Source organism: Cervus elaphus, chromosome 5, assembly GCF_910594005.1.
Source record: "Cervus elaphus chromosome 5, mCerEla1.1, whole genome shotgun sequence".
Taxonomy (NCBI): Eukaryota; Metazoa; Chordata; class Mammalia; order Artiodactyla; family Cervidae; genus Cervus; species Cervus elaphus.
Genome location: NC_057819.1, coordinates 133,896,740 through 133,909,322, shown reverse-complemented (window position 1 = coordinate 133,909,322; position 12,583 = coordinate 133,896,740). Strand labels below are relative to the sequence as shown.

General features: G+C 41.5%; 1 protein-coding gene across 4 annotated transcripts in view; it reads left to right on the top strand.

Annotated features, from left to right (window-relative positions):
• CEP112 (centrosomal protein 112) overlaps window positions 1-12,583 on the top strand; it is a 301,353-nt gene that overhangs the window by 25,172 nt on the left and 263,598 nt on the right. For all 4 annotated transcript variants that reach the window (XM_043905758.1, XM_043905757.1, XM_043905759.1 and 1 more), the window contains exons 5-6: window positions 9,330-9,420; window positions 11,677-11,754. In XM_043905758.1, coding sequence (XP_043761693.1) covers window positions 9,330-9,420; window positions 11,677-11,754 — 169 coding nt within the window. The remainder of the gene's footprint in view (window positions 1-9,329; window positions 9,421-11,676; window positions 11,755-12,583) is intronic.

Genomic DNA, 12,583 nt, shown 5'->3' with positions numbered 1-12,583 from the left:
TGCCCCTGTTGAGATTTTGGTTAAGAATGCATTGAGTCTGTAGATCAGTTTTGGAAGACTGTATCAGTAATTCATTCCTTTTTATTCCTTAATGGTGTTTCATTGATGAGTATATCACATTTCTTTATCCATTTACTAGTTAATAGATATTTGGATTGTTAGTTTTTAACTATTCTAAAAACACTACTATGGACTTTCATATACATATTTTTGCTTGGACATTTGTTTTTCATTTCTTTTGTGTAGCTATCTAGCAGTGAGTTGTGTGGTAAGTTTATTTTTAACTTTTTTAGGGAATCAAACCCTTTTCTAAAATGGCAGTGCCACTTTACATCCCCGTGAGTGTTCCAGTTTCTTCACATCCTAAACTGTTGATATTGTCAGTGTTTTAGGTTTTGGTCATTTTAATAAGCATATAGTGGTGTCTATCTCATTATGGTTTTGATTGACATTTCCCTAATGACTAATGATGCTGAGCATTTTTTCACATAGTCACTGCCCATTTGTATATCTTCTTTGGAGAAATGTCTATTCCAATAGTTACCTGCTTCCCACACACCCAACATACAATAATCACTATAGACATTTCTAAAAAGGAGAATGATAGGAGGTACAAAGGAGTCCATAGCAATTCTGAAGCCCAGTTGGGCAAATGTTGAGAGTTCCTTAATTAGAGCTCAAGACCTGGATATAATATTCTGTGTCTCTTGGCTCCTCAAAGTAGGAGGAGGCTTTTGATTCTACCTTCTGAGTTATCCTTTGTTTTTCATGAAAAATAGTATATGTTTGCAGTTGGGTAGTTCTCTTAGTATGCTTCCTTCCAGAAGAATTTTGGGGGTCCAGTGGCCCCTTTTCATTTTTACCCTGTCCTTTTTGGTCCAAGAGCAGTGATTTTGCTAGTATAATTTTGTCAGAACCTTTGTAGGCCTCCTGTGAATCCTGTGTGTGTAGGGAAACTAGAAATCACTATCTGTAGTAAAACTGGAAAATTCATAAATATGTGGGAATTAAATAACAAACTCTTAATCAAGCAAAGAAGATATCAAATGGGAAATTAGAAAACATTTTGAGACAAATGAAAACACAACATACCAAAACTTAGGAGATGCAGTAAAAATAGTGCTATGTGGGGAGTTTATGGTTGTCAAACTTACATGAAAAAAGAAGGAAGATCTCACATCAGCAAATTTATATCTTAAGTAACTAGAAAAAGAATAAACTGAAGCTAGCAGAAGAAAGGAAATGATAAAAATTAGAGTAGAAAAAACAAAATAGATATTGGAAAAAGCATTAGAGAAAATCAAGGAAACCAAGATTTTTTTTTTTTAATTAACAAAAGTGACAAACTTTTAGCTGAATTGTTTAGAAAAAAAGACTCATCTGACATCAGAGATGAAAGAAGGGACATTAGCACCAATTTTACAGAAATAAAAAGGATTATAAGTGAGTACAGGAAGCAGTTGTGAATCAACAAGTTGGATTACCTTGATTAAGTGGGTAAATTTCTAAGAACACACAATCTACCCAGACCGAATCATGAAGGGGAAGAACAGACCTACAATCAGTAAAGAGACTGAAAGTGAAATTCGCTCAGTCGTGTCCGATCTCTTCCAGCCCCGTGGACTGTAGTCCATGGAATCAAGGAGACTGAAGCCGTCTTGGAAACCTCCCACCAGGGAAAAGCCTAGGACAGACAGCTTCACTGGCGAGTTCTGTTGCTCTGCTAAGTCGTGTCTGAGTCTTTGCGACCTCATGGGCTGCAGCATGCCAGGCTCCCCTGTCCTTCACTATTTCCCAGAGTTTGCTCAGGTTTATGTCCATTGAGTCAGTGATACTATCTAACCATCTCATCCTCTGGTTAGCACCCGTTCTCCTTAACTCTTCCAGAATTGAAGAGCAGAGAAGCGGGTACTTCTAGGCTTATGGTGTGAGGCCTAGCACCACCGTGGTGCCGACGCCAGACGAGACACTGCGAGAGAAGAAAGCCACAGGCCAGTATTCCTGGTGCGCACCGATGAAAAAATCCCTCAGGAAAATGCTGGGAGACAGTTCAGCAGCATAGTGAAAGGGTTATACACCATGACAGAGCGGGATGTGTTCCTAGAATGCAAGGAAAATTTGACAAGTGGAACAATGATTATAATATAGAATGATGGAAAAAAGCCACACAGTCATCTCAGAAATTGATGCAGGGAAAGATGTGACAAAATTTAACAGCCTTTCATGATAAAAATACCTGACAAACTAGGAATAGAAGGAAACTACCTCAAAATAATAAAGGCCATATATGAAAAGCCCACAAATAATAGCATACTTAATGGTGAAAGCAAAAGCTTTGCCTTTAAGGGCACTAATAAGACAGGGACGCCCACTCTTATCACTGCTATTTGACATAGTACTGGAAGAACTAACCAGAGCAATTAGGCAAGAAAAAGAAAGAAAAGTCATCAAAATTGAAAAGAAGAAAATGAATCTCTGTTCACAGATGCTGTGGTCTTAGATACAGAAAACTCAATGGAAAACTAATAAAACCAACACAAAAAAATCAGTTGCATTTTTATACATTAACAATGAACAATCAGAAAAGGAAATTTTAAAAAAGTTTCATTTGCTATAGTATCAAAAAGGACAAAATAATTAGGAATAAACTTAACCAAGGAGGTGAAAGACTTGTACACTAAAAAAAAAAAAAAAAAACTACAAAATACTGTTGAGAGAAATTTAAAAAGACACCACGGTAAATGGAAAGACATTCTGTGTTCATGGGTTGGAAGAATTAATATTGTTAAGATGTACAGTATGACCCAAAGTGATATAATTCAATCCCTATCAAAATTCCAGTGGCTTTTTTTTTTCCAGAAAAAAGAAAATTCTTCCTAAAATTCATATGGAATCTCAAGTGACACTGAATAGCAAAAACAGTCTTGGAAAAGAAAAAACTGGAATTCTACCGTTTTCTAATTTCAAGACTTACTACATGGTCACAGTCATCAAAGCAGTGTGGTGCTATCTGCGAAGGATAAAGTAAGCCTTCTGCACCAACATGCAGTTTTAACCTTACCTGCTCTAATAGTAGCTTGCACCTCCCAATACAGCCTGAAGAGGTGTGCAAAAGAAAAAGAGGATAAAAGTGCCTGCACGAATTGCTAGAGTTGAGAAAAGCCGTCGGAAGTGCTACAGGCCTGCTCGTAAGCTCCTTTCCCGCCGGTACTGTTTGGGATCTAGCAAGGATGGCGTTCCCAGCCGAGGCGTGCCGGCCGCCGTGCGGGACAGTCAGTGCTGATGCTGGTCTGAGACGCGCGAGGGACAGCAAGGCCTGGACACGGTGGCCAAGTTCACGTCCAGTGTGTGTGTTGGGAAACGTGGGAGGCTAGATCTGTGGCCAGTTTTATTTGTCTTTTGTAATGAAAGAACTGGTTTTTTTTTTTTTTTTTTGCATTTTAAATAAAAATAACTAGCGGTTTTTGAATTAAAAGTTTCTTGCCTGGCTACATTGAAATGCTATAATCACTTGGAGCGTGAGCCTTTGGAAATTGCAGGTGTACCTGGTGTCAGGTGCTTGTTGGGGCAAAGAGGAGGTGTGCCCGTGCCGACCTGTGTACAAAGACAGTTGTTGCTTCAGTTGCCGAGTCGTGGCCGACTCTTTGTAACTGCGTTGTGTGCCACCTGCCAGGTGCCTCTGTCCATGGGATTCTCCAGGCAAGAATGCTGGAGTGGGTTGCCGTTTCCTTCTCCAGGGGACTTCCCTGACCCAGGGGTCGAGCCTGTATCTCCTGCATTGCAGGCAGCAGACTCTTTACCACTGAGCCACCAGGGAAGCCCACAGAGGACAGACACTACTGTAAATGTGCGCACCCCCTCGACACTTGATGCACTCTGCCCACATTGGGCAGAGGAGGCAGCAGAGTCTGCCAGCAGCAGTGATGTAGAAGCCACCGTCCTTTGGTGTAAAGGGTTTTTCTTCCTGTGACTCCACGTTTTATGAAGACGATACAAAGACTGATTGAGAACGATCTTATGCAACCAATAAAGGGGTGTAGTGTTTTCTGATATCAGCCCGGGGTTCATCCTCACAAAGCTCCTTGAGGGGGAGACTCTCCCCTGTTCACACTGGGATTTCTAAGACCTGTCACTATACCATGGAAGACAGTTACTCAGTTATCTGCTGAAGGAATATATGAATGAATGGACAAATGAATGATTGGATAAAATTTAAAAAGGAAACAGTGTGGTACAGGCATAAAGACAGACATATTGACAGAATAGAGAGCCCAGAAACACACCTTTGCATATATGGTCAAGTGATTTTTGATAAGGATGCCAAGACCATTCAGTAGGAAAGGACAGTCTTTTCAACAAACGATGTGGCAAAACTGGACATCCACATACAATAGAATGAAGTTGAACTGTTCTTTTTCACATACAAAATCTAATGCAAAATGGATCAAATACCTAAAGGTAAAATCTAAGACAGTAAAACTCTTAGAGGGAAATACAAAGGAAGCTTCGTGACAGTGGGCTTGGCATTGATTTACTGGATATGTACCAAGAGCACAGCCAGCAACCCCAAAGGCCCTGGATAAACTGGACTACCTCAAACCTAAAAACTTTTGTGCATCAAGGGACAGTCAGCAGAGTGAAAGGGCAACCCATGGAATGGGAGAAAGTATTTACAAATCACCTGTCTGAAAAGGTGACTGGTATCCTGAATATGTAAGAAGTCCCACAATTCAACAACAATAAAAACAAACAACTGATTAAAAAATGAGCAAAGGACTTGAACAGACATTTCTGCAAAGAAATGATCACTAGTCATTCTGGAAATGCAAATCCAAACCTTATATCTATTAGGATGACCACTGCAAAACAGATGAGGGAACAGACTACATGCTTGGCCAGGATGTGGAGGGACTGGAACCCTGTGCACTGTGGGTGGGAGTGTAAGATGGTGTGGCTGTAGTTGGACATCATTGGCAGGTCATCAGGAAAGTTAAAATAACCATGTCATCCAGAACCCCCACTTCTGGGCATATATCCCGAATAACTGAAAACAGGGGCCTGCAGAGGTATTTGTACACACGTGTGCGTAGCACCATTATTTGCAACAGTCAAAAGGTGGAAGCACCCAAGAGGCCACCCTTGGATGAATGCATAAACAAAATGTGGTATGCAATGCAGTGGAATAGTGCTGAGCCTCAAAGAAGAAGGGAGTTCTGACACATGTTACAACATGGGTGAGATTCGAAGTGATTATGCGAGGGCGGAAGAGCCAGTCATAATGTGAGGAATACCTTCTGATTCCACTTACATGAATGAAGTGTAAATTCAGAGAGGCAGAAAGTTGAATGGTTTTTGCCAGGGGCGATGAACATTTGAAGAGACCCTGATGCTGGGAAAGATTGAAGGTGGAAGGAGAAGGGGATGACACAGGATGAGATGGTTGGATGTGGCATCATTGACTCAATGGACATGAGTTTGAGTAAACTCCGGGAATTGGTGATGGACAGGGAGGCCTGGCGTGCTGCAGTCCAAGGGGTTGCAGAGTTGGACAAGACTGAATGAGTGAACTGAACTGGTGAACATTGGGATGCATGTATCTTTTTGAATTAGTGTTTTTCATCTTTGCATATATACCCAGGAGTGAAATTGCTGGATCATATGGTAGTTCTATTTTTAGTTTTTTTTTTTTTTTTAGTTTTTTGAGAAACTTCCTTACAGTTTTCAATAGTGGCTCCACCAACTTACATACCCATTAATAGAGTATTAGGTTTTCCTTTTTTCCACATCCTCACCAACACTTACTTGTGGTCTTTTTTGGCGATAGCATGATATTACATTTTTTTTTAATTGCATTTTTGTCTGAGCTAAAAGAGATATCCTAGGCTATTCGTTTAGGCTCTTCTCCAGTTAAAATGCAGTTTTAACTGGCATTGTCACTGCTATTTCTTTAATTACTATTTTTCTACTTTCTGTTTCTATTTAAACCTTCTGGAATTCATATTATTTTGATATAAGAGATTTTGAATTTATCTTCTTCATCTCTTACATTTTCACTTATTATATTCATTCCTTTATTTTTTGTGTGTTCTCAGAATATTTCTTGAACTAGTTTTCTAATTTGCTGGTTTGATTTTTATGCTATATTTAATCTGTCATTCTCTTCTTACATTGTGGTTTTAAAATTTGGCAATCGTGTTTTTCATTTTTAAGCACATTTTTATGATCACAGATTGTTTATTTCCTTTTCTATCTGAAATGTCTACTTGAATCACATTGAGAACGAATTAAAAAGACTGTTTAGAAACTGTCTATGTATATTATGTTTCTTTAGAAGAAGGACATTCAGTTAGTCCTTTTTTAGACTTTTAAATCTTACATCTCATTACTTATCTCTTTATCTTTATAGTGACAAGTCTATGATTCTGTAGTATCTGGGATCAACACGGATGCTGGGAGGATGTTTCTGGATTTCTGTTGACATATTTTACCTCAGATGGTAAAGAATCCACCTGCAATACAGGAGACCCAGGTTCAATCCCTGGGTCGGGAAGATCCCCTGGAGAAGGAAATGGCTACCCACTCCAGTATTCTTGCCTGGGAAATCCCATGGACAGAAGAGTCTGGTGGGCTACAGTCCGTGGGGTCACAAAGAACTGGACGTGACTGAGTGAGTAACACAACGTTAGCCGTGGGAAGAAATGACGGGGAAATTTTGTATTTCCCACAGTCTTGGCCCTTCAGAGGAGTAAGGTGGCGCTCCTGTCAGGGACCCTCAGTAGCATGCTGAGATCTTGCTTTCTGTGTCGGTGTTCCCTCTTCTGGTACCCCCACGGGAATCCTGATGCCTCTGTGACCCTGCTCCTTGCCCCAGCTACAGGCGGTCTCTGTGAGCACCGCGACCGGCTCTTCATGCAGGGTCACCGAGGGTGAAGCTCTGCCTCCTGCCCCATGTCCCCCTGTTCGCCGTGGCCTCCAGCTGCGTCACCGTGACCTTGGCCCCATCACCGTGACCTTGGCCCCATCACCGTGACCTTGGCCCCATTCCTGTAACCTTGGCCCCATTACCGTGACCTTAGCCCCATCACCATGACGTTAGCCCCATCACTGTGACCTTGGCCCCATCCCTGTGACCTTGGCCCCATCACCGTGACCTTGGCCCCATCCCTGTGACCTTGGCCCCATCACCGTGACCTTGGCCCCATCACCGTGACCACTGCGGTTCAGAGTTGCAGTTAGTTGTGTCTCCATCTGGAGTCATTATCAGTAGCAAGAAATGGAGCCGCCATGCTTAGCGTCCTATGTGTGCGTCAGCAGTGACACTGACCTCCGTCTTGTTTGGCTCAGTGGCCTCCACAAGGAGCTGACTTGGACGGTCTCTGCTTCACTTGGCCTGCACTGGGGACATGGTGTGCACTCAGTCTTGGGCAGGTTGGATTGGAGGGAAGGCTGTCAAATATGTGTTTGTAGTGGGGTGGAGGCCAGTAGAACAGGTTGGACTGGAGATGAAGATTGGTGATCAGTTTCCCCTTGTGATTTGGAAACTAATGGTATACACCGAATTGACCAGGGAAGCACATAACAGAAAAATAAATAAGGCTGGGCACAGAACTCAGGGATCAGAGCCTGTGTGAGATGGGCGGAGGGAGAAAAACTAGCGGAAGAGCTGAGAAGCGGGCTGACCAGGCCGGACCCCGCCGAGCTCCCCGGCTCAGAGGCCAGGCACGTTCGGGGCGGTGCGGCGGCGGGCAGTGAGGGAGCGCCTGCAGCAGCCGTGGGAGCTGGAAGGGGGGCCCCCGCGGAGCCAGTGCGCGCGGCGTCTGCAGCGGCCCCCTGCGGTTTCGCGGGGAGGCAGGGAGTGGACCGCCTCGGCTGCTCTGCGCCTGCTGACCTCACGCTCAGCACCTGCAGGGTGACCGGAAAGGACAAGGGCCCGCCGCCCCCGGCAGGCTCACCGAGCGGGGGCGAGCGGGGTCGGCCCGGAGGACGGCTGCGCGCCTCTTCAGAGGACGTGCTGGTGTACGTATGCACCCGGTGTGATAAACAGATAAATGTTTCAGCCCTCTTTTTTATTAACATTTTCTGTGAGAAGAATGACTTTTAATATTTAAGCATTTTTTCAATTTTTCAGCAGAGCTCTTTTTATGACTGTTTAATCTGTTCTTAGGGTGCAGGCACTGCTTACTGTGATGTAGTCTGTGCCGCGCGCTAAGTGTGAAGAGCTGCTTATCCGCTCAGGCACGCTGACTGATGAGATTGTCCTCAAAATGTCACTTTATTTCTTTTTCTCATTTATTCTTAAGTGTTTGGATATCTGGACTATTGATTAAGGGTATAAAAAGTCCACAGCTCTTTTTAAAACAGCTTTTTTCAGAAATTCTAAATTACCTAGTAACTAGTCTAAGGACTGTCATTCTGTCAGCGTTAACTACCAAAAGCCACACTCATTTTAACCTTGTCTTTCTGAACTACAATTCTGTCTTTTGGGAACACTTAGTATGGCCCACAGCTTGTGAGGGAAATCCTGATATGGCTAGAAGTTGAAAGTCAGTGACTTTAATTCATTCAATAATGGTTCATTTTCATTTTGTATCTCCTGAAGGAGCCATTCAGAGAACAGGTATTTGTCATCATGGAGCTTTCACTGAAGTAGCTGGAATAAAAATATCTGGGAGACTCCAGGCTAAAGTAGAATATGGAGAATGGCATTTTGAATATTTGGTGTATTTTATATTGGAGGAAAATCTTTTTTGTTCAAATTCATCTGGAAGCTTAAACCATTTTCCTGTTTATGCTGTGCTTATCATATTTTACCTGAATTAACATGGCATATTTTTAAATTTAGGACTTTGATTTATCTGTGGTTTCTGACATGGTTTTGAATTTTCAGACTTTTAGCTACATGAAAGTTTTGTTATTTTATGTGTTTTAAGACTTTATCTTAATGTGAAACATGAGTCCAACAAAACTTGCTAACCTTTTAAAACACTTATCTTCCCTGAGAGGGTATGCTTTAAGTTTTCTCTTCCTACTCTTAGAAAAGGGGAAATACCTGTGGTTTACCATAGCCCCACTTGACAACAGTGTTTGTTTGTAAGAAAGCATGTGACACTTAGGTGGCATTTTACTTGTTGTGTCACCTAAGTGAAGTAAAATGTGAGATACAAGTGGTTATTATCTGTATTTCTTTTTCTTTGCTATTGAAATATCACTGTTAATATAAACAACCATCTCATTTCCAAAAGAAAAAAACATGATAGTCCTAGATTTTAATGCCCTCATGTCCTCTGAATTCCCCCGTTCTGACTGTGACTGTTTTGGTCTCTTAATAGGGAACAATGCATTGCGAAGTTCCAAACCAGATCACAGTCTATGAGTCCAACCCACGGAGAAGATGGACGGATTATTACCCCAAAGGATTGTGTAAGATCAGACTTCACTCTCGCTTTTCTGCTTGTTTTCTTCTTGTTTTAAAATATCTCCACACATTTTTAGTTTCATATTGTTAAATTCCTGTGATTCCTGACAAACAGTAGACAGTCTGATGGTTTTGGTGGGTATCCTGACTTCAAAGAAAGGGACGTGTTGGGGTATATTGCTCTGTTCCTTCTGCTTTCCCTAACATTCTGAAGCATCGTGTTCATCAGTCTGTCATTTTTCCCGGGCACTGAAAAATAACTTTGAAAAACTTCATTTTTTAGTTATTTTTTCCCCCTTTTCTCTGTGTATGTATAAAAATGACTAGACACACAGTGGTCATAAACTTAGAAATGGGACTGGTTTGTAGTGAAGTAGAGGACACTTCCTTCCTGGTGAAGGTGGACTGTTCACATCCTGAAATACGAACACCTCTCTTGCATGTTAGACTCAGCAGAGATACTGTTTGAACGTGGAGCTAGTGAGCTTCGTAAAGAGAAGGACTTTGCCTGCTTGCCTCCATCCTTGCATAATTCTGGCTTGTCTTGGGTTACAAGCCTTTTAGTTAAGCAAGCCATGTGTCATGCTTGACTCTTTTAGCACGTTTGCTCTACATATGATTCCTTCTATTTTCTCCAGTGATGGGGAATTCCAGTTTGGAACTTTAATAAGCCTCTTGTATAAAGAAGAACACATTTTAAATATTTGTGAATTTATTATTAATCATCATATTTATTTAAAATAAACAAGGGAGGTACATTTAAAAAGATATTCTCATTCACACACACACACAAACATTCAAAAAGCAAGGGACCAACTGTAGAGGCAGTAATGAATTTTTATACAGTATAAATAGTAAACCCAACATTTTGTTCAATAGAAATTTGTAAATTTTTAATTAGTTTCTGAGTTTCTAAATTAGTTTCTAATTAATTTCTAGATTTCAAATTAGTAAAATATGAAGAACATTTTAGTGTATTTTTAATTACTTCAGATAATATAAATGACCATAGATAGATTTATTTGTTAGTAATGAGGTTTTCCGGAGAAGGAAATGGAAACCCACTCCAGTATTCTTGCCTGGAGAATCTCAGGGACAGAGGAGCCTGGTGGGCTGCCGTCTATGGGGTCGCACAGAGTCAGACACAAGTGAAGCGACTTAGCAGCAGCAGCAGCAGCAATGAGGTTTTTTAGGAGCTTCCCAGGTGGAGCTGGTGGTAAAGAACCCACCTGCCAGTGCAGGAGATGTAAGAGACACTGGTCGGATCCCTGGGTCAGGAAGATCCTCTGGAGAAGGAAATGGTAACCCACTCCAGTATTCTTGCCTGGAGAACCCCATGGACAGAGGAGCCTGGTGGGCTACAGTCCATGGGGTCATGAAGAGCTGGACGCGACTGGAGTGACTTGGTACATATGCACAAGGTTTTCTAAAAGCATGAAAGTGCTATACCAACAAATTAAATTAAAATAAAATAAATTTTTTAGCTGTACTGTAAAATATACATTATTATTTTATACCGAGTTACCTTCACAAGTTTTTGGGCTTTCAGATCATTGTCCATTTCTGGACACAGATCTTTGGCTTTCCTCAGTTAATTATGATTTTAATCTGATTTGATAGATATGTAATATAAAAAAATATCCAGCAGGGAAAAGAGCATGGAGTTTTAATTTTTTAAGAAAGTTAAGAATTACCATGATTACGTTTTCATGATGTGAATCCAAGGCTTATTTCTCTTTATGTTCGGTGTATAATGAGAAACAATTTAAGAACAAAGAGTTTCTTGGACATCAACCCAAACTTCCCTGTTAACTCATTTTAACGAGAGTAAGTAATTCATCTTTTCAAGTGTTCCCTTTCCCTCCTTTAAAACTACCACGGTACACCACAATTAAAACTTTTTGTAAAAGAATTTAAAGAGTCTGGATTATTTTTTAAAATATTCTTTTGATTTTTTGAAATCCAGTTAATGTAAATATATTGTGAAGGAGTCTCATAGCCTTAAGCAGCTGTATTAAACAGTCGTCCCTTGGAACTGCGGACTAGCTCGGCTGTAGCCTAGTCCTCTCCTCTGAGGGTGGTCGAGCGTTACCAAAACGCACACGAACACTCGTTACTCTGAAGACACGTATTTCGTCCTGTTTTCTCCCTCCCTCCCCTCTGCCCTTCCTTCCTTCTTTCCTCTGTTACTTCTTCCATCCTTCCTTCTTTCCTCCATTCTGTCTTTTGTTTTCATTCTGTTTTTCTTTTTTGTGTTTCAGGATATTCATTTGAAAAAATCTACTCTTTCTTTGGATGACAGCGACATGGAAACTCGCCTTAATAGTTGGAATCTTGGGGTAAAAAAGCATTTGTTTTACGAATGTATGTTGATGTGGCAGAATCATTCTGTGTTTGGGAAACATCTGAACTAATTTAATTCTAAACAATGACTCTTACCGATGTTAGACACTTAGTCCTGGGTGAGCGCTGGGAAGGACTTGGGGAACAGGAAAGAAGCGTGAGTGGTCCCTGTGCTTGACAAGCTGGCTTTCCTGTTGGTGAGATAGGAGATACACACATGAAACAGTTAAATACAGTTTCAGACAGCATGTGATCGAATACCAGAATAAGTTACCCAGAAAGTAGGATACTGAAGGCCACGTGAGTGAGAAAGTTCTCCGGCAGACTTCAGGCCCGAACCACCATCATGGACAGTTTTCATTTGCGGAGGCCGGGGCGCCCATGTGCCTGGAGGGTGGAGGGAAAGGGGCCAGGAACTTAAGGCCGGAGGGGGCGTGAAGAAAGGCGGGGAAAGCGGGGCTCGCACAGGGGGCCGGCGGGCAGGGCTGCCGGGCTGGGGCCTGTTGGAGCTTGACTGCTAAAGCAGAAGTTCCTCTTTCAGATTTGAGACGGTCGTGAGCTCTGAGGTTAGTTCCCCTGCCTCCACGTTTCCACTGTACATACAGGCTCTTTAATGCTTTCAGGAAGTGAAGAGGGCTTTAATCAATTTTTAAAACCCAACTTTATTATTATAAAAATAATTTGTAATTTGAAAAATGCAGAAAGTCAGATACGCTGAGAGATGTATTAACATTTTGTTACATATATCTTTCCCTCATTTTTTTCTGCATGTATTTATAAAATTAAACTTTAAACAAAATTGGGGTCATATTATAAATGCTATTT